The sequence below is a fragment of the Zonotrichia leucophrys genome, chromosome 3 (assembly GCF_028769735.1).
Source record: "Zonotrichia leucophrys gambelii isolate GWCS_2022_RI chromosome 3, RI_Zleu_2.0, whole genome shotgun sequence".
In the NCBI taxonomy this organism is placed as follows: Eukaryota; Metazoa; Chordata; class Aves; order Passeriformes; family Passerellidae; genus Zonotrichia; species Zonotrichia leucophrys.
In genome coordinates this window covers 66,379,857-66,402,909 of record NC_088172.1, presented here as the reverse complement: position 1 = coordinate 66,402,909, position 23,053 = coordinate 66,379,857, and the positions used below count along the sequence as shown (strand labels likewise).

Sequence of the window (23,053 nt, the reverse complement as noted above, 5' to 3'; positions counted from 1 at the left end):
TGTTATGTTTGTGTAACTGTTTGTGATCCACACACAGAACAGATCAGGGAGCTGAGCCAGGACAGAATTTGCTCAGAAGAAAGGATTGCTTTTAGACCCCTGTGTGACTGAGGAAGCAGTTGTGTGAGCACAGCAGAATGTCCAGTCCAGCACTGAAGGGGAGGGAATATAAAGCGCTGAGACTGGCAGTTGAAGGAAGGAGACTGTAATGGTTACAGTCCTGAATACACTTGCAAGACATCACAACTGTTAGACTGATGTTACTGTGGTTGGTAACATTTAAACAGAAAAATTGCTGGCATTCCCATCTCCCAGAAAATTTCCATATCAGTCAATGAAATGGACAAAGGGTGGGGAAGAGGGATGTCCGTAATGGCTCCATTCATGTGGTGACTACTTCTCTTGCCTAATGAAGAGTGTGTTACTTAAACAGATGTACCCAATGTCTACCCCTAGGTTAAAGGTGAAGATGTAATGCTTTTATTGCCTGCATCTGATGCCAAGCAGAAAACTAGGAGAATGTTAAATGAATGTTTATATTTGTAACTGCATAACTCCACTTTCAGAAAAAACAATAGAAGTTCAGAAATCATTTATGCATCAGGAAACTTTTGTTCTTTCAGTCCTGGAATAATGGAAGAGTGCCCTCAACATCAATTGCTTTACCTTACTGCTTGTTTCAGAGACTTAGGAACTCAAAGTGTGTGTACACAAATATGTAAATGAAGATACTTATTGTGGAAGTTACTTAAATAATAAATAGAATATTACTTCAATAATCAATGGAATTTAACCTTGTGTTTTAAAAATTACAGTATAATAATAGGGGTCAGTGACTGTAAGTGGCCCTTTTGAAAACTTACGGTAACATAATTTCATGGGATTCTCCAAACCAAAGCATGCTAGCGTTACTCCACATGCTGGATGCAAAAGAAGGATTTTTCATAGTGAAACTCCTAGACATTGATTCCCCAGCTATTAACATCATGCTTCCCCTGCATGCATGCACTTGTGGAAGGACACTGTGAGCTGGACATGAACGACATGAGTATTAGAAAAAAAGAGATCTGAGAAATCTCTAGTGTACACAAATGTCCCTTGAAATTATCTGATTTTTAGTCTTTACCAGAGAGATTAAATTGTATGTGTGACCATGCTGAGATACTGAGTCTGCTCCTTGCTCTACAAGGTAGCACATACTGAGGCTGGTGGCCATCTGGTTGGGGATATTGAACTGGGGTTCCTAAAAGTCTGCTTTTTACACAAGTCACATAATGTGTCTTCTGGGCTGTGTGTTTGTTTTAGGCCTGCTCGGTGTTAATGTAATTGGGCTGAAATAAAAGCATTTGTGAAGTTAGAAAGCTTTTATAATGACCCATACAAGCCTTCTCAGTTTGTTGAAAGAGACTCCCTAGGGTTCAAATGATCCATCTTTCCTATGAATTCCTCATGGAGTGATGGACCTGTCTTAAAGAGGAACCTTAAAACTGTTGTTAAGGATTAGTAGCACTGTGAGACTGAGGGTAAATGACAGGTTAACTTCTTGTAAAGCTAGCCCACATGAGTCTAATCAGTGCAGACGTGGTGTGAGCCTTGCAACTGACATCCCCCTCTAGCAGCAGGCTGCTTCAAATGTAGGTTTTCAAATGACACATTTGAGCTGCCTTTAAATATCTTGCATTATTGATTGCTTTTCAAGACTTTACATGTATAGTTGTGGTAATAATTTGTAGCTTCACATAGCAAGAACTATGATGGGATTTTTCATAGATGTCTAGTAAATCAGAAACTAAGCCTCCTAATTGAAATTTGGTAGAAGTTGAGAAGGTCTGTGATCATATTTCATGAGGTGCTACTGAACAATTCATTTTGTAAAGTCATGGAGTTTATATCTCTGAAACTGCTTTCTTCTAGTGTTTCAGATAAAAGCTTTTGATCTTGAGCAGTCTCTACAAGAGGTGACAGAGAGATATGAGAAAGAAAAGCAGAAAAGGAAGGCTCTACATAACAGCTTAATTGTAAGTATGTTTAATAACAGAACATTGGCTTATTTTGTTGAAATTATTCCCATAATTTCCTCACCAATATAAGTAAAGAATATACTTCACATGGATATATCACTTGTCTCAGCTGTCTATATATGATGTGTTTATTGCCTGAGGCACATTTGTCTTATAATAAATCCCACTCCTTTCTTTTTACACATGATCTTCCAAATGCTATGTGACCTACTCCCCTAAAGAGTATAATCCATTTTGAATAGTGGACAAAAGCTGAGTTTCTTTTTCCTCTTCTCTAAATTTGGAGCTTCTGAAATTGTTTTGAAATTCTTAAAATTATAACTTGATATTGCAAAGTAGTCATCTTTTATTTTTCCAAATATGTCAAGCTGTATCCTGCTCAGCCATTAGTGATGGTTCATTTGGGATTAAAGTTTTCCTATTTGTACTTTAAATTTACTCTTCCTCCCTTCCCCACAAATGACTAGTTTTGGGTTTCCTGTATCAGGACCCAATTTTTAGAAACACAAACCTCCTTCAAACAAATTTTTTAAAAGTTTTTCTACCTGGGACAATTAATCTCTTTGTTAAAAATACTTACCTTCTAAATTTTGCTTTGTGTTGCAGTTTACTGAAAGAATATTCCCCAGAGCAATGGGGCGTTAATACCAGTGGTCATTAGTCCTCACAGGCAAGCTGTGTTCAGTCATACAAAATAAGAAGAACTGATCACCAGCAAAATGGAGGAGATAAACAGGTCTAAAATGTCCTACAGTAAAAAAATCAACTTTTTAATCATGTAGGAATGCAGTGGAGAGGAAAATATACAACATATTTTAAATTCCACATCTTCCTCAGGACTGGTGGAAGAGAAATGGAGTGTATAACATTGTCTATTGAGTTAATACAGGTGTCTGAAAAAGCTCATGTAAAGAGGAAGGAGAAAAAGGAAGGGAAAGGAAAATGTCTCAAGGGTTGTTTTTGTCCATATGACCTAGAGAGGGCTATACAATTCCAGTGCTCTGAAGAGCTCATACTTCCTCAAGCAGTTTGTCCAACCTTACTAAGACAAATTATATTGATTCTATTTTTTCCCCATAGAGTACAGGGCTTTGATGTGGTAAACACTGGCTTTCTTAAACATGTTCGTGTCTGTTTGACAAATTTCAGTGTATTTATCTCTCCAGTAACTTGTGTTAAATACAGCTCAATATTCTTATCCCAGGAACTGAGAGGAAATATCAGAGTCCACTGCAGGATTCGACCATTACTACCTTTTGATGATGCTGCTGGACATTCACAAGACAGGTAAACTGTTTTGATTGTGTTAGAGCCTATCTGACTCAAAATTCAAATAAAGGGAAAACAATAGTTATGTTTGTATGAGAACAACTGTGTCCTTGATTTTTCTGGTTTTATGTGTGTGGGGAGACAATGATGGTATCATAAAAACTAATTGCTGTTTTCTTTCTCCTGCTGAATTGGCTCTAGCCAATCTCATCTCCCTGTCTAAAAGTATGTCCATCTCAATAGAAAGCCATAGTTGTTCTGCCAAGCCAGGATTATCCTTGGCTTGGCAGAAGTAACACAGCTGCAATCAGTTTAGAGTGTATTCACTATCCTGTACAAATTCTGGGATGCAGTAATGTGAGAGCTGCCAAAAGACGTGGGTAGTGCTACAGTTGTTTTGTAATGCTGTAGAACACACTGGCTGTCACCACAAACATTGGTAATTCTATTTCAGTCTAATTTGGCTCTGCAGCCCTAATGTATAAAATGTTTACTGTAACTGATGTGTCAAAACATTCCAAGATCCAAAAGGAAAAGAGGGATTAGATGCAAGTATCTGCTTAACAGGCTGAATTCTCCATAGATGACTAACATGAAAGAAAGTAGGGGTCGAAGTGTATACAAAGAAGGAGAGAAAGAAGGGAAAAACTAGGTGGGTGGCTAGAAACCAATAACATTGTCATTTGCTTTATCAGTAAATAGCTGATTTGGGGCTTCTTTTACTGCCTGGTAACTCTAAAAGAGTACATTCAGTGTTTTAAAGTTTATTATTTTTTGGCAAATCTTAAAAAAAAAGACTGTTTTAATTAAAACAATGTCAAAAAGAACAGACAAGATATTTCAAGAAGCCTGAAGTTGAAACTTGCATTAGCCTGTGCTTTGTACACCTGGGAACGAACCCACTCACTTTTTTTGTTGCAGTATGAAATAGTGCAATCAGGTGCTGACTTGCAGTGTAAAACAGGATGGACTGGGCCAAACAAACAATTGTCAAGGGTAACTTTTGTTAATGTATCAAAAAGTAATTTAAATAAAATTTATCTTTAAAACTATGGACTGAATGTCCAAAATCTTGCACACACAAATAGATATATACACCTCAGTAATCCCAGTCAGTGTTTGGACTAATCATGGATTCAAGCTCAGGGACAAATTCCTGAAAAGAGGGTATTTCTCACTTTAATTTTCTAAAGTGAAAGCCTCTTGTTACAAGCTCATGCAGCAATCACAAAATAATAGAATGGCCTGCATGTGCATTCATCTTAATTTGGTTTGTTCTAAATGTGTTTTCTAAAGCAGATTATTTTGCTTGATTGCACTTTAATTTGTTATTTACTCAAAATTAGCTGTGGTGTTAGTATGTACATAGGGTACAATAATAGTGGCAATTCTGGAAAGTACTCTTCAGAGAGTTCACATTTAAACATTGTTTTTTCTCAGCTAAGTGGAACACTTATGGTTTGAAAGGTATCTCTTCTTCCCCTACTGATGCTGTTTTCTTCCTTTACAGGCAAAGAAACTTTTCAGAAAAAGTGGCATATGCAGCTGATGATGTAAGTATTTGATGGTGGAATTCAACAGCACATTCATAGAGGTAGAAGAAGAAACAAAAGGGACATGAGAACCATGAGTTTAAAAAACCCAAAACAACAAGGCCAGGTGCTACTGAGATTTGATTACCCATGGGTGCAATAGCAGGTGGTTTGTGCTACTTTCATCCTGACTCTTTGTAGTGGTAATAGCTTGGAGCTTCTGTGGATCAGCCATCCTTTAACTGGAGGTTGAATGCTTGCCACAGTCAAACTGCTGCTGATTTCCTGCTGTCAGTCCCTTTGAGCCACCTGTATGTGCTGTAGCTATTTCTAAAATTATGTCAGGCTTTTCTCAAATATTACTATTGCAACACAGCTAATGCATTAGGACAGGAATCTGATACCTGGTGAACCACAGCAGCCTATGTGGTGCTGTAGTCAAGCATGTTAAAGTGTCCTGGCTTAGATCCATCAGAGGAAGAATGGTCATTGAGGTTGCAAATGACATTCCAGCATTAACTGAGGCCATTTCCAAGATATAAAATTTAAAAAGGGACAGTAGTGTGAGCTAAGGTCAAAGTATTAACTTGGGTTTTAATTTTCATAGCTGCCATAGTTCTTAGTTGCCTGCTCTCTGTTACTTACATGGTGATGAGCCAAATTCTCTTTTATAGTGTAGTGCTTAAAATATTGCTGAAGTGACCTACAATATATTATGCATTTAAATCTCCCAAATTATAGTTTCATTAGGCAGATCTCACTTGTATAATATGGATAATTTTATATGTATATATCTGTATCTATATCTATATGTGTGCAATTAGGTAACTAATGGAGCTCATAAAGAGAAGAAGAAAGTAAATATATCAGGAGATAAAAAACAGGGACCTGTAATGGTAGACATAATATTCTGGATATCCTGACACATTTATTGTACTATAAAATACTGCAGCCATTTCTGACCTGTTAAATTTTATTGCATAAGGATGAAATTAGGCATATATAGGAATATTTAGATTTTTTATTATTTCATATAGATATATGAAGTATTACAGTATTGATATGTTTACAGGCAAGGCAGTGTTGGCTTACTTATGCCAATTTATGAGTTTTATTTTGTATTAAAGAGTGACCTTCAATATGATAATCTTATGAAATATTTAAGGAATATAAATATAAGCACGAGATTAAGAAATGAAATTTGCAAAATGCTAACTTCCTGGTTTGGAAAACACAACATAGACTTCAAATGTTTTATTGGTTTGCCTGGACATTTATTTAGTTAAAATACTTTCCAGACCTGAAGCCTTTGTTAGTTTCTTAATATGAATTTATCTTTTTTAAGAAAAAAAAAATGTTGCAGAAATCCTTACAAAAAGCAGTCAATTTAGACTAATCTTACGAAAGTAAAAGAAAATAATGTTTTATTGCCTGTTTACTTTGCTGTTAACAACTGAAGATGTTATGCTAGTGGCTAGGATAAATGTGCTATTTTCAGATTAAAATACAGGGTTTGACTTATGCTGAGCTTTTAGTTGCAACACAGTCAAAGATTGTATTTCTGGAAACAAGTTAACCATTTCCCTGATAATGATTTCAAGGAAATTTTAGATCAGAGTGAATGAAGACTGTGTGTGGTAGAGTTGAATTTATTAGTTTTGCTTTTTAAATCATGACTGCCTCTCCAGAATTTTTTCCTGAAAATCCTCTGTGTGTGGCATAACCAGGCAGTTATTTGCCATGATTGTGTTAGAAAGCAGAGCCACATTTGAGAACCAGATCCACGGAGACTACATAACTTCCATTTAGTCTCTGAGTGGGTTTTTTTGTTTGCTTGTTTAGAAATTCATATAGTCCCTAAGACACATGATCTTTTCTGACATATTGTTCATCTTGTCTAGAGAAACATGATTCTGATTTTAAGTCTAAAAAAGGCTTAAGATTTTACTGAGTGTACCAGAAGAGTATTGTATTTCAGTTTTTGAGTTACTTGAAGATTTTTGAAGTTTTCTTTTTGCTGTCCTGTGTATGCTCTGCTCCTCAACATAACATTAACAACTGTCTGAGCCTTTCTTCTGAAGCTTATTGTGCAATAACTGTGGAGATTGAGTACACAGCACACAGATTAGGACACTGAACAGTGCTGGTATTGTCAACACCTGAGAAAATGAGCAGATGAGGAGATACTGAATGCACAGACTCTTTCTGGTGGTGACAGCCCAAGGGGGAATGGGAAATATAGGAAATGTAGCCTAAACACAAGAAGAAGCTGTGAGGGAAGTCAAACACTGGCACAGGCTGTCCAGAGAGGGTTTGGATCTCCATCTTTAGAGACTTTCAAAGCCTGACTGGACATGATCATTACAAATGCTCATATGAAACTTCTGCCTGTTAACAGTCAATTCTTTTATTTCTATGTTATGCAAATGGAGGGTTTTTTCTCTTATTTCTCACCTTAGAGAAAGCTTGTCTGTAAGTATATTAGATATCTGAATCAGAAATTTATTCTGTCATTCTATATATTTTTCAGGGTTTTTTTTCTTTTTCCTTCCCCTGGAGCCTGTTGGTTACTGATCCTATTAGAATTTTTGTGTGAGGCCATTTAGTAGCAGTGTTGTACTGAATCTGCAGTCAGCTAAATTTGCCACTACTGGGGTGGGTAACATAGCTCGTTCTGTACAGTAAGTCTTTTGTCATCATTAGTCTGATAATTATACATTTCTCTTCTCCAAAGAGGTACAAATACTCATGAACTCAAAGGAAGAAATTTGGTGTTTATTAGCCTTTTGCACACTGGACATACTGTTATGTGATTGTTATTTGCTTAGCTCTTTATAACTTCAGTCTGTGGCAATACTTATTTGAGGCCACTAGTTCAGCACTCCAACTCACTTGTCTGAAGCACATTAGGAATTTCAGCACTCCCATCAAATGCAGTAATGTAACCACAGGTTAGTAAGCTAGAAAATCTCTTTGACTTGGATGAAGTATTTTGTGTGCTAGAGAGCTTCCACCCAATTTGTTGTAAGCCCCCAAATCTTTTTTCTTTGCTTTTCTCAGCAATTAAGCAGCATTGGCTATGAAGAGCAGAACAGCACAGAATTTGCTAGCTAAGCCACATCAGACTGCTGGGATTTTTGTACTCTGGTAATCGTTTAAAGGGCTGCTTGCATATTTGTCAGACTTACAAAGTTACTGTATAACTCATCTGGAAAGTGCATTCCACTAAAAACTCATGGAATTCTACAGATTGTTGTAGTGCAGCTTTTTCTCTTAGTTGAGGACTACCATGTTATTTAATAAATTGTGTATCTTTTACTCAGTTCTAGACAGAGCTATCTATGAAATCAATTTGAAAAGGCACTGAGAAAATTTGCCCAATAATAAAAAAACCTCTTTTGCAATTTTTTGTGCCTGTAGTGGCAGTTGGGGAGCTTGTGTTTACTTGTCTGTGACTTTCTAGGTCCAATAAAAAGTTCAGGTAAGGGCTTGGATCTTTCTCTTGAACTTAAGTGCATGTTGGTTGTTATTTAATAACCTGAATGGGTTTTGAGGGCCTTTCTTATGGTTTTCCAAGTTCACTGCATTATGCATGCTCTAAAGCCTCATGAATTGGTGACTGCTGCTTGGATTTCCTGGTCTTTAAAGCTGTCAGCTGATACATTAAGATTGATGGATATTTGACTTTGTGTGTGCCTGTGATATTAACTATAGTTAATTTACTCTTTTCTCTTAGGAAACCATCCTTGTCAAGTGTAGCCGTCCTGGTCATGCCTCAGTAAACAAGACTTTTCAGTTTGAGAGGTGGGTAGTCCTGTATAACAACTGGAAATCTGGATTGCTGGAAGATTTGTGTAATGAAGACTAATATTTTTAGTAGACATTAGCTAGAGGATAGTGCTCTTTTTGGTTGGGATTTTTGAGTAAGGTGGGTGGGAGGAAGATTATTGGGGTTTTTTAGTGTGATAATTATGTTCTTCTCAGGACAGAATCATGCATTTCAGAGAATGGATAACAGTCCTCCCTCTCAGTAGAGACTACTGATAGGGCTGAATTTGAAACCTTTATAGAGACTTGACTCTTTTCCCAACATGAGTAGCTCCTGATCCTTGCAACGTGTTGCAATGTAGCAGAATGTTTTCAAGGTAAGGAAGCCTTGTTTGCCTTCCAGTACGTAGAGGGAGCCCATAAGAAAATGGGGCCAAACTTTTTAGTATGGCCTGTTGCAATAGGAACAGGAGTAGTAGTGGTTTTATATCTAGTCTCAATCGACCCTCTTTTAGTATAAGGAGGAATATTTTCACAATGAATGTGGTGAAAAGCTGGAATAGGTTTCCCAAAGAGGGACTAGATATCAGATTCCTGGAAACATCTGAGGTCAGGTGATATGGGACTCTGAGCAACTGATCTAGTTGATGTCCCTGCTCATTGCAGGGGGATTGGACTCGGTGACCTTTAGAGGTTCCTTAAAACCCAGACAATTCAATGGTTCTATGAATTGAGGTGGATTGCAAGATTTCAGCATTAGACATAGAGCATGACTTTGGCAGAAACTGGACTGAGCACTTGTATGAGTTGATGTTCAAACAGCCTGACCAGAGGCAGAAGGGCAGAGCAGTGGCATGGGAAATCAGTGCTCCCCAAGGGAAAGGCTACAGTGGGACTACTTTCCATATTAGATGCTCAAAAATCTCCACAGATGAATTGGATTTTGAGTGCATCATTTGTGATAAGGGCTTTAATGGGACACTGGAGTCACTGCCAGTGTCTGTCAGTGACACAGAAAACTGCTGGGAGTCAGGCTGAAAGGTGCCTTTTGTTCTGTCAAAGTAGTGCTGACTTGGACCTCTGAAAACAGGAATGAAGAGTGTAATAATACAATGAGAACTTTTGTCATGTAAATGACAAAATACAAAATTTTACCCCAATGCCTCTTTCTAATGCAAACTTTGAATCTGTATATTGCAATGACTCAGGAGGCTGTCTACCCTGAACCATGATGCAAAGCCTTCTGGAAACAGAATACAGGGGAACAATTTCATGCTTCCTTGCTTGAAGGCAAAACTTGATTTAAAGTCAGATGTACCCAGCATGAATTATCTGTCCTGGTTTAAACTTAATGTCTGAGCCTGTTCAGCTGAAATTCCTGTAGGTTTGCTAAACACTGTTAGTCATTTACCCTTTCCCCAAGGCATTCTTTTAAAGTCCTGCAGTATTCTACTCACAGGAGAATGGGGACTGCTGCCATGCAGACCACCAAGCACCTGAAAAATCCTGAGATAATGCAGATCTTGGGGAAGCTTTACTGATCCCACAGGTTATAGGACATCTTTGATTCAAGGCATATGAGCTCTCTTAGGGTACATGGCCCCCTCACATGTTGGTAAGCTACATAAAGTAATTCCTTTCACTCTGCAGCTGTACATGACCCAAAAGTAATTCCTTTCACTCTGCAGCTGTACATGACCCAGCCATACCAGTTGAAGTAAACACAGAATAATGCTGGAATTCAACTCTGTAGAACAGCACAGTTAATGGTATTGACTGTTCCAGAGGTGCTGTGATTCTGGAAATGTGGTGTAGATCCTGGTAATCAGGAAAAGGGTTAAAAAAAATGTAAATCCCCCAAAGAATGCAGTTCTCCAGGAATGTTTTTTTAGTGTCCCAGTACAGCTATTTTTTTATAAACAGAAAAGCATATGTTTCTTATGAACTCTAGAATGTTTATTTTTTTTAGCAATGTTTTATGGAACTAATAAATGTCAAAATATTTGATTTCAGCTCAGGAAGAAAATTCCAGCTTTCAACATGTTATGCTTTTATAATTTTATTGGCAAATCAGTTAGCAAAATAAAAAGGAAGCTCAGAATTTTCAGTGTGAAATTCCCATTAATCAGTGCACAGGGACAAATCTATCGTTTGGGTAAAAATACATGGGGTTTTAGAAAGAGATTCTTTGGATTTGCAGCATCTTTCATGGTTTCAAATAGCTAATGAAGTGGGTGTCCATGCTTCAGCCAAGAGCTGTGGTTACAGTGTAGCATAAACTAGTTCAAGACTACTTTAAACCACTTTATTTCAGTATGGACAGCATTTGAACCACAGCAGCTAAGTTGTGGCAGTAAAACCCCTTTAGGAAGTCAAGTAAATATTTGAGTAGTTACTGTAACGTGGAATCACGTGCCTTTGCTTGGATCTGCTACTGGAGCCTGACCCTGCCATGGCTGTACCGACCCCAGCTGTGGCTGTCCTTGGATGAAATGGCCTCAAGCTGCACTAGGGCTTAGGTATGTGTCCAGCCTGTGCTCAGGCTGGAGATCAAGAAGATTTTCTGCACAGAAAGGGTGCTTCGGCTCTGGAATAGGCTGTCCAGGGAGGTGGTGGAGTCACAATCCCTGGAAGTGTTCAAGAAACAACTGGATGTGGCACCTACTGGGTTAGGTGACAAGGTGGCGTTCAGTTAAAGGCTGGACTTGATGGCTTTGGAGGTCTTTTCCAAACTAACTGATTCTGTGATTCTACTTTGCTGTGCAAATGAACTGCTAAGACTGATTGATTCTAGCCTGGGTTGTGGCCAGTAGCAATGTGTTTGCTTTCTTAGGCAACAAAAGTCATTAACTGTGAATGTTTTAATCTTTAAAATGCCTTTCTTAGCAGTTTCTCTTTTTTAAATTTATATCGTAGCTCTGAGATGTTTTGATGTGCAAAGAAAAAATATTTCAACACATACTGAGTTAGAGACCTAGGTGGTTAAGATGGGATGGGTAACTGGGTGCTAATGAATATTTCATCAATTGCAGATGATAGATGAAGCAGGGAAACGTGTTTGCAAGTGCTTTTGGTCTTCTCTATTGACCTTGCAGATTGGATGTGCAAAGTTTACTGAAGCATATGCTCATGTGCATGCAAAGCAGAGACAGAGTATTCAGTGCCTGTGTCCTTCTGGTCTGAACTGTGCCACATCCCTGCATACTTGTTGGTTTCTCAGTGCACTATGATGGCACATCAGTGGAATGGCAATACAAGCAGTATTTGTCTATCAAGCCAGACAAGTGCTCCTTTCCTGATTAAAGAGAGTACATTTTCATGCAGCTTACAATTAGTCTGTGGAACACATTGCCACAGGATGTTGCTCTGGGCCAAGAATTTAGCAAGATGCAGAAAGAAACTGAATGCTAATTCTAATAATATTTTTTTTGAAACAGAGATTCAACTCATATTCCAGTTTTGAGGCCAGTATACAGCTTTTAAGGATTAGGATGAAACACAGAGATGAATTATTGTGTCGCTGACCACCATATTGTTTCTTGCTCCTTCCTCTGGCTGTTGTCAGGAAAAATGCTGAGTTGAGTGCATTGGCTCCAATTCTGTATCTGTTTATCAGGGATCCCTCTGTATAATCTTATTTATATAGAGCATGAATACAAAAACTCCATTTGTGCAGTCTATAGACTGTAGCAGACGGATCATGGTCAGATATACAAAGAGGCTTGAGTAAATGCTGAAGAGGACACTCTGTCTTTATTCAGTTAACCCTGTAGTATCCTGTACAATCTGTGGGATACTGTTAACTGAACTGTACTGCTGTACTGTATACACAGAGGAGTGACCACACTTTGTAGCATTTGCTGCTACCAAAATTCCTGTTTCTAATTAGCCATTTTGCAGTGAGCTACAAAGAGCATATATCACCTATTGGAAAAAAGAGCTAGACCAAAAAAAATCACCACGGAAAGATACCAGAAAAGGAAACTTTTTTCAAAATATAAACATTCATACCTCAAATATTTAACTGTGGGTAAAGACATTCATGTTTTAGATTCTGTTCATATTGTATAAACAATGGGTGCTGCAGGCTGTAATCTTGGGGAGGGTACATTTTTGGTGTGCTGCAGAAGAAATGAATGAGTTAGGATATCCATGTTTTATGATCAGAATTTCCTCTTTGATTTCCTATTTTCAGGTCTTGATTTTATGTTGTAGAAACCTGAAGAGGTTGGAGGAAAGATTTCTTTGAAAATGACTATTGGGGTTTTTTTCCTTCTTGCATTCAAAAAACATATGGAGTTGTTTCAGACAACATTGTATTGGCCCATATATTGAAATGTCATTGCTCTTTTTTAAAAGGTAGAGTAACTCATGCAATTTAATTGTCTTCCATTCTGTTTAAAAAGGTCTGCATTCCACCTCATTATGTGAAAGAAAGTCTTCCCTTGAGTGAGAAGTGTTGATTTCGTAGTACGTAGTTCATCAGGGCTGGGGATGGAAATACCTTAGGCTGATGTTGCCCACAAAGATAGTGCATCCTTAAACATTACCCTTAGGAGCATTCTGATTTCTGCTGTGCCTCTGAGTCCTCTGAGACAAGTCCTCAGCAAGTTTGCAGTCTCTGTACCTCTTTCCCCCCTCTCCCCTCCCCAAACTTTACCCACATCTAAAGGGCAGTATAGCCTGACCACTGTCTTCCATAAAGTGATACATAGGAATCCCAGGCAGCAGGGATATTTCACATTCTGGTAGGTGTGAAAAAGTTACAGGGATCCAGTACAGCCTATAAAAAGACTCTGTGTGCCAGAGGGGCAGGCAGGAGGTTTAGGATGAGCTCAATCCACAAGGATACACATATGTGTTGTTTTCTCCAAAACACACAACAGCTGCCCCCAAAATGTGAGTGAGGACTTTGGAGTTCAAATTTTCAGTTTTGTGTCACAGAAATCTCTGCAGGTCCCAGATTATATGTCACTGGCCTACAGTGTCTGTGATCTGTGTTCTTGTGACAACATTTATATTTTTCTTTGGTTAATCATTGCACTTTGTTCCTCAGAGTTTACAATGACTTGGAGTCTCAAGATGCAGTATTTGCAGATGTGGCCCCTTTGCTAACATCTCTCCTGGATGGGTAAGTTAAAAGGTTGCAGTAAGAAAACTAAAGCACTGTGATCTACTGAAATCTATAAATTAAAAAAAATACTTAATAATCATGACCTAGTCAAGTTTTATGGCTTTTCAGTTCCATTTTCCTGTTTTCTTTCTACTCAGCACCAAGCAAATGCTGTTTCTCTGTATAAACAGTGAAAATAGGGCTTAGAAAATTTAGCAGAGCAGACAAATTTGTAAAAATTTTAAAAAATCCCAGTTTTTTCCTCTGATCTGCTTCTGTCAAACTAATGCTTCTAATGGAAGATGTTGTATTTTTCCTTTGTGTTCTTCAGGTCATATTTTATAACTTTTCCAGCTGCAAACATTGCATGATACATCTTTTCCAACAGTGTGTTCACTGTGAACATGGTGTGCAATGTGAAAGGCCTGCCAGGGCCACTGTCTGTTCTGGTTTTGTGTCCAGCACAGGCCATAGGAGGTGGTGCAATCGATTCCTGCTTGAACCAGAACTGAGCATTCTCAGTCATTCTGCTGCTCCTTCAGGCACTGGGGTAAAACAGAATTCTGGTTTGAATACAAAACTTTATCACATAAAGTTTTGAATACATAACTTTATCAGTTATGAAAAATCACACTTTATGAGCTTCAGTAGCTAGAAGTAATTCCATGTACAAATACATAGAATTACTTCTAGCTACTGAAGCTTATAAAGTGTGATTTTTCATAACTACTGAGCCAACTTAAGCTACTCTTGCAAAGAGGCTTTGATGTGCATATTGTTATAATCCTTGAGGCTTAAGCTGAGTTTTACACATAACTTTCTTTCTGCTCCTTTTTCATCCCTGTTCCAATACCACTTAATTGTATGGTAGGGCTGTCTTGGACTTTTGGCTCCCTGGAGAGGAGAAGACAGTCCCTTTCCATTCACACTGGCATAGTTGAACAGTGGGAATCCTTGTTCCCAGCAGCCTGCACACTGAAGTTTCCAAGGTTCCTTTTGTTAAAAGCATCCTAGAAGAGGTATCTAAAGATACTGTAAATATTGGGAATTCCATATGCCACAGAGAAGCCCCCAAGGGCTCCCTGGCTGAGGGAAGTCATAGACTGCATTATTCTTGTTTACCAGTGATGAGTAACCACAGTTTCTTTAGCTGACCAACCTAGGGACCACTGTGTTGCAGGAGTTAAAGAAGTCTTTAAACAACTGCTTTCTCTCTCTACTTTTCCTTTTGCAATGATCATAATTTTGCCTTGGTTCAACAGGTCCTTTAAGTGTCTTCAGACACATCTGATCTGCACTTCGATCTGCTGTACTTCCCACTTACTAATTTTTACATGGGGAGAATCCTGTTCTAAAAGCTAAGATTTTGTATTCAGTTAGGAAATGTTCTGTTATTGAAAACAATAGACCTGTCTTGTTCTTCCTGAAGTGCTGTTTAAACAGAAGCAGATTCTCAGGAAAGGCTACTCTGTGCACAGGAGCACAGCAGCCTTCCCACTGTAAATGGGAAACAGACATACTTTGTCTGAACCTTCAACCTCTGCTGCTCCTGATTGTTTTAGTCTGGGCTCCAAAGTGGTCTGTAACAACTTTTAGCTCAAGTAGAAGGGAGTGTTCTCTCCTTTTCCTTATTTTTTCTGTTTTTCTTTCTTAATGGATTGTTTCATTTTTCAATACAAATATACTCGAAGAAAAGATTGTTCCATATGTAAACCAGACAAAGTATAGCAGGCTTTAAAGTTTACCATTAGCCCACAGGGTCAACAGGGGAGTAAGGTAACTTTTCTTTTCTTTACAGCATTGAAGAATCCAACTTGTTTGTTTATTTTAAGAATTAATTTCTCCTCCTTTTATTTCCTTTAACAGTGTTCTCTCCTAGGGGTAACTCTGCTGGAGTGAACACTCACACTCTTTTCAGGAGAGAAGTGCTATATTGATATTTTAGCTTGACAATAAGAACTTTTCTAAAGAAGACTATTACAGTTATATATTATAATAAAGTGGAGAAGGAAAAAAATCAGGGCCCATAGGTGAATCATAGTAAAAAATCTTCAGACTTCTCTATTTGAAAGCTTTATGCTGGAGCTAGAGCTCCATTGAAGTAAACTATAATAAATAACTACTATATAGATAAATATAAGGTAATCTGCTGCTTGTCCTATTTTTAAATCCCCCAACAATTCATTATCTCCTATATCTGCTCAGATATGATACTGCTTTGGCCAGTTTTGGCTCATTTAGGCTGGCTGAAACACTGTTTTGGCTTTGGCAGACAAGTTACCACTGATTGATACATGACTTGCACCCCTGTCTTCAATGTTCCAATCCTCTGCCCACTTAACTTCTAATCATATCATCTGTCTCTTGTCAGAACTATTTTGTCCATGATACTTACTGTCTTATAACTAGCAGCAATTAAGGAAAATTTAAACAGCTGGACTATGGGAAAGTCCTTTAGGAGAGACTTCTAAGAAGACTAATTCTGTTTTTCCTAAGGAAAAACATCTGGCTCCTTTTTTAGTTCCAAAGATCTTCTTAATTTTGAAATAGGGCTAGAAGTCTCAATAAGTTACCGGCTGGCCAGGCAGTGTGTATGAGGGGTGGAACTGTGAAAATTACTCATGGTTAGTCTAGCTAAAAGCTACCAAAATTAGTGTGAGCTTTTCTACTGAGTTATGTCAGTAGTGAATATTTCAAGGAATCCCTCATTTCAGATTTATAGCCCTAATTGCTATCACATTTAATTTTACTGTAGTGCTCTTTGTTTTCAGTTACAGCTATATCATCTCCTTTACTTCATCAAATCTATGACTAGACTCTTATTTTATACTCTGCAGTGCATGCTAAAATCTGGAGGGACCTTATTATAGATTCACTGACTGCAACTATGACTTCAGGAAGGGTATCCAGGTATTTTTCATGTGGCTTATCAGCCCACATTTCTTTCCAACAAGTGAAAGTTTTCAAAGTAATCATCCTGAAATAATTGCATCTAGGCATGTTTAATAAGCATGTACGTATTTCATGACTTGAAACCATACATTTAAAACAATTAGATGAGGGGTGTTCATTGAAATATGCTGGCATGTGCTTGAAACTACATTTTTGATATGAGGAAAAGCATCAGATAATCAAAAACAGCTGTTTCAGATCTGCCACAGAGGAGGTAGCTTAGGCAGTGAAATTCTATTCTCTGGCACAAAAGGAGCAAGCCCATTCTTGCAACTCTAGTAGAGCAGAAGTTTCTGCAAACTGTGAAGCACTTCTTGTGTATGAAGGTTGTGCTAATGTCGTATCTCTGAACAAACAGGATAGTCCAGGGAGAGAGCAGTCCTGTCAGCATGAATGCACATCTTCCAGTTGCTGCCAGGAGCAGCAGAGCAGGCACAGCCAAGGAGGGGCAAAACTTCAGCTGCGCAGCACAGTGTTGGTCCTCCTTACAAAGCAGTCCTGTGGCTGGATGCATCTGTATCCACCCACTTATTTTGCTTAAGATGTTGACTTTGATCTGATTGTGTTAGTAACACACTTTCTGGATAGGTTTCATACATTTCAGTTCAGATCCCTGTGGCACAGACATCCACAATGGTGCTCACAGCTGTGAACAATTATTTTTCTATTATTTTCAGTGCAGCCAAGAGGCATTTTCAGAGTTCTGTTCATTAGACATATTTACTTGTCTGCTTCAGAAGATGATGTTTTATAGGTGCTTGTTCCTCTGTACTTATATTGTACAATTTCATTTTCTACTTGTCCTTATCAGAGCAGTTCCTGCCACCTTTGTTCCAGAGTAGTCATTGTGTGCATGCTCATTCTCAACTGGTGCTCTTGGTTTAAAATTTGTGCCTCCTATTCTTAGGGCTGTCTTCTCTGAGGGCTATGACTGATGAGCCTGCCTGAAGAAGGCTATGAGAGATGAAGAGTTCCCAGCTGTTAGGATCCAAGTGCAGTGGTGTGCAGCACAGCACTGTTGCACAAATCAAGCCCAGAAATGGTTTACTTTGAAATGCTGTACTGTAAACTGCAGTGGTTCAGGAGCTGATTAAAAAGCAGCTCAGTAGTGCAAAAGCTGCAAGTTGGGCAGGCAAGGAGGTCTAACAGCATCAATAATTCCAAGCTAAGGATCCTTTAAACTTCTACTTAAAAGCATCCTTTCAACTCTGCTTACAAAATAAAATCTGTTTAGGTGATGTTACGAACAGTAATTATTTTCAAACTTTGAGATCTGCAGAAAGAAATCAGGGGCAGTGCTTTTATTTTCTTGTTTAAGTTTGTGTTCCCATATTGTTTGGAGTTTGACTTGCCACCTAACAGAGACATTTGGTAATGATAAAATAAATTACAGCACTTCTATTTTTCAGGTACAATGTGTGTATCATGGCTTATGGGCAAACTGGAAGTGGGAAGACATACACAATGTTGGGACCACAGTTAGAGGGGAACTTAGCATTCGCCATAGAAGAGGAATCAGAACTTGGAATTATTCCCCGAGCTACCCAAGAAGTGTTCAGGTAAAAACTAAATAAAGACTTGCCATCAGTGGCAGTCACTTTAAACTGTATTGAAAGGATGAAATAATGTTTGTAGTGTATTTATCATGACAGATTTCAGCTTCAAAATTGTTAATATTTATAGCTTCTCTGACCACCATTTGATACTTGAGGTTTCATATAGATTTCTATTCTCTCTCCTGCTTAATCCAATTTTCTAAGACAAGAAGATTATGCAGTTTTACTGTGTGTTATCTGTCTATCTGGCTTTCAGACTCTAATTAAACTTATGAAAAAGTTTCAACCATAGTTGTTGAAACTATGTTTAGTTGTTGGGGGAGTCCAAAAGATAATTAAGTTCTAAAAAGTCCTGTGAAAATTGACAACTGGAATAGATGAAGAGGATGCAGATTAGAACCCAGTCCCAAGGAAAAAGGATAGTAGAATTTTTAACTACAATCTGTTCTCGTTTTAAGGGTTCCTGGATTTTTTCAGTTGAACCTAAAACAGGATTGAACTGATATGCTGCTATGTTAGAGTAGAAGAGCCATTAGAAGTTTTTCCAGCTAAGCCTGTTTGTTTTGGAGAAGGGTATGAACTAAATCAAAGAACCAATTTTGTATGAGAATAACTGTCTAAATGTAAATACTCTCCTGAACAGAGAAGCCCTTAATTTATGGGTTTTCTCAGGCTGTGAACAGATAACTTCTTCCAGCAGATATAGTTTCCCATCTCTGTTCATTGCTTGCTCTCTGCCAGATTTTATACTCTGAGCTCTGAGTGCAGTAACTGCCAGCAGAGAAATGATATTAAAAATCCTGAGATGGGAGGCTAGTGGAAAAAACAAACTGGCACAGCTGTTTGGAAAATTAAATTCTATCTACTTCCTCAAGTATAAATAAACTGTATATTCTGATTCTTCAGGTTAACATTAGAATATGGATGAGGCAATTCCAAGGCTGCAGATACTTAGTAAATGCTTTTATCAGATTGTAATTATATTACAATTAAAGAAGAGATCTCTATTTACAGATTTTCATTTGGGGTTTGGCTTCAACATTTCTGGGCTTTTTTCTTCAAATTTTTTTCTCTTTTTTTATTTGCCAGGCTTATTTCAGAAAAGCCACCAGGAAGTTACTGGGTTGAGGTTTCTGTTGTAGAAGTGTATAATAATGAAATATTTGATCTTCTGGCCAAAGACAGTTGTGGAAAAGTGTTTGGCGTCAGGCGTGATGTTGTCACAACCAGAGAAGGGAAGAGTGATGTGCCATCGCTGACGCACGAGTGAGTACAGAGTTTGCTCCTGCCATCCAAACACTGTCTGGTGGTAACGCTGTGTAGAGCTGTCACAAAACTGCATTACAGGCACCAGATTGCTTCTAAACAATGAGTCCTTACCATATGCAAAAGAACAGTTCTGTTTCTGTTAGCCCAGTCTGTTAGACTGCAGTTGGCTGCAAATGTCAAAATACTTTCAGAAATAAGTGTACAGTTACTTTGAGTTATACTCCTGTGCTGAGTGCCTTCCACTCAGAATGCCTGAAGATTGCAGCATATGTGGTTGTTGCTGGATCTATGGCATCTTGTCAGCTGTTGAAAAAGAAGGGATAATCTTGGCACAAAGCACTTTCCATTCAGCCTCATTGAATTATAAAATTTACAGATTATCATAGAATTTTACATACCAGTTGCAAATAGTTAAGCAGCTGTATGGTGTTAGCTTTCCCTTTATGCTGGAAAGTTGGAGTTACAAAAATTAGAGTTGGAGTTACAAATTAGGTTGGAGTTACAAAAAATTAGAATAAGATTTTAAGTGATCTTTTAATGCAAATACCCATCTTAGTATTACTTAATGTTCTGTTTTCATAACTGAAGGTTTTAAAGCTGGAATTGTTGGCATTTGAACTGGTAGATCTTGAAAATCAAGGTTCTTCAAACTAAAAGCTAAGCAGCAAAGCTTCTCACCGTTCACTTGGAAGATGTCCCTCCCCAGCATTGTATGCCAGGTTTGATCCTTATTTACACAACTTGACAGTGTAGGGGAGAGCTAGGGTATTTAAGGCTACAGCTATACTTACTTTAATGCCTTCTTTTACTTACTAAGCATTATGAAGATTTGTTCTAGCACTCATGGGAATGATTCTTGGCATTAGGTAAGTATGGCATACAAAGCAAATGTACAGTGCTTTCTTGTTATATATAAAATCTTACCTTGGGTAATTAGATGTTAAAAATAAAATGTTCATAAAATTTCATCCATTAACAAGAGGGAATCTGTTTCAGATGCTTCATTTTAGTATTGGCTGTGTCATTTACCATAGAGTGTCCTGAGTGAGAAGGGGCCCACAAGATCATTGAGTCCAACTCCTGGCCCTGCACAGGACAGCCCCAAGAATCCCATTCTAGTACCTAGCCACTCTGGGTGAAGAATCTGTTCCTAATATCCAATGGAAACCTCCCCTGACACAACTTCTGGTTGTTCCCTCAGGTCACCAGAGAGAAGAGGCTGATTCCTGCCCCTCTGCTTCCCCTCGCAAGGAAGTTGTAACTGCAATGAGGTCTCACCTCAGTCTCCTCTTCTCCAGGCTGAACAGACCAAGTCACCATAGCTTCTGCTTATGTGGCTTCCTTTCTGGGCCTTTGACCATTTTTGTGGCCTTTCTTTGGGCCTTACACTAGGAATATCAATATTAGCTACAAAAAAAAATAATTAGAATAAGCAGTATTAGTGGCACCAGAGAGGTGATGGTACCCAGTGGAATTAAACTGGACATCTCTCTGTGAGCACCCAGCATGAGAACAGATGACAAAAGGAGCATGTGCATTATGGAGATGTCACATAAAGAAGTGTCCTGCTCCTTGAGTAAATAATGTTTGTGAAAAGAAACATCCTGCTCTATTGAAATGTTTAAAACAGCATTAGTGTTTTCTATGTTTCTGAGGAAACATGATGTTTTTCTTTGCCTCTCTGTAATAATTCTTGTCATAGTCTAATCTTTACTTTTCCAAGGGGAATTAGCAGTCAGATATGAAATGCATCCCATGCCAATTAAATAAAATGCACTATCAGTGGAGATTATTTTGTCCTGTGGGACTTAGTCACATAAGCAGACCAGTAGTTTGTTTATGTGGATTTAATGCTATTCCCAGCAAGCCTTGAGAAAAATACAAGAATGTGCTGGAAGATTGTGCAAACATACTTTTATTCTACCTAGTGATACACATTTATTGATTTGTACTTTCTACCAATTTAATTGCTCATAGAAAAGTAGGAGCCCAGAGAAATTGTCAAGTAGTTTTCTTCACTGTAGGATCAACAGGACTCTCCGTTCTTTCTGTGAAATAATAAGCACTGCAATATTCTCAGAAGGATTAACATTTGTATCTGGGGTTTGCCTGCTCTTGGTCTTGAGATTAAATACCATTTCCATAGAAATTCTGCAAGCTTAATTGCACTCTGCACACTCCATAAGAACATGGAATGAATGTGTGATGGAGCTTAAAGTGATGAATCCTTTTGCCCTTTCTGTCTGTATTATGCTGACTAGTGGGTTTCTCTATGTGTCTCTATTCTTGTATTTCCCAACTGTGACTCTACTCCGACTTTTAGTATCTAGTTAAGGCTCTGCTGTCACGGGAATGAAAAACTCCAGAAGATGCTGGGAGCAGAACTCAACCTGTGTGTGCTGAATCTTTCTTGGAGGAGCTAATCTTTCTCCTTTGACTAGACAGGAAAGGAGCTATATGACTTAGAAAGTGAAGATGGGTGCATATAGTGTGGGCATGCTGGGAGTTGAACTTTCCCTGTTTCATCAAAACCTCCAAGTACTTTTTAATTAAGGTATTTCAGTAACTAAGATGCTGGCCTAGCATAACTTTATTCCTGAAAAATGCCTGTTCCACTTCCCAAGGGAACTTTGCATAGTTAGTGGACCCATCTATTTTCATAGGTTTTGGGAAAGGGAGAGGTGAGAAGCAGTGGGACTTGTGCCATAGAGACAAAAAAAAAAAGAAGCTGCAATAAGGTTTCATTTGTCCCTCTAGTTAATAAAATGGCTGCCCTGTTTATTTCTGTAAATTTTAATTTATGGCAAAGGAACCTGGTGCCTTGAACTAAAACTCTTAAAAGCCACTTATCTCAATCAGTTAATGCTAAATTCTAATGCAAACATAAATAAAAATACTGCCTTGTATCTCAATTACAATGCAAGCAGTGAAAAAAGTCCAATTCATAAACAGGTTATATTAATAATTACATAGAAAGGTTAATAAGAAAAAGCAAACCCAAACAAAGTAAAGGAATCATTGAATGAGGCCACCCAGCTGCCTGAAATCTAAAGTAAACAGCTGGTGCTTTGAATAAAAACACATCCTCATTTATGATAATATTTCATCTAGAATATATTGGCCTGCTGGGTCTCATTGGCCTCTCCATATATCCACTAAAGTTACAGTAGTCTCTTTCCTGCTAACATGTTCATCTTACTGAATCACGAAAGCCTCAGTCTCTTTCTTCTTTTATAGCTTGGTTGACTTTGGAGAACTTTCAGCATCAAATTTTTAACGTAACCACAACAGGGCTTCTCTTTGTAGAATCTGGTCCTGGAACGTGCGGCACATAAGGCTCGATGAAGTCGTAGAGATTACACTGAAATATTATTTCTGTCAGTCCTGTGGGGGAGCTACTGTGCCAAGCTGACCACACCGGGCTGGGGGTGTTGCTTGTCTTCAAAGCCAGCGGCAGCTTCCCAGCCATAGGTGACCAGCAGTGACAGCACACCCTGAGCCCAGTCTTCCTGGCAAATGCAGGGATGGGGCAGCAGCTTGGAGTGCTGACCCTTTGCCAGCTCACAGCAGCAG

At 38.3% G+C, this 23,053-nt stretch overlaps 1 protein-coding gene across 8 annotated transcripts in view; it reads left to right on the top strand.

Moving 5' to 3' along the window:
* Nucleotides 1-23,053, top strand: part of KIF25 (kinesin family member 25) — a 41,202-nt gene that overhangs the window by 9,745 nt on the left and 8,404 nt on the right. For all 8 annotated transcript variants that reach the window (XM_064708608.1, XM_064708612.1, XM_064708611.1 and 5 more), the window contains 7 exons: nt 1,915-2,018; nt 3,226-3,308; nt 4,801-4,843; nt 8,559-8,626; nt 13,647-13,721; nt 18,065-18,214; nt 19,301-19,477. In XM_064708608.1, the coding sequence (XP_064564678.1) occupies nt 1,915-2,018; nt 3,226-3,308; nt 4,801-4,843; nt 8,559-8,626; nt 13,647-13,721; nt 18,065-18,214; nt 19,301-19,477 (700 nt within the window). The remainder of the gene's footprint in view (nt 1-1,914; nt 2,019-3,225; nt 3,309-4,800; nt 4,844-8,558; nt 8,627-13,646; nt 13,722-18,064; nt 18,215-19,300; nt 19,478-23,053) is intronic.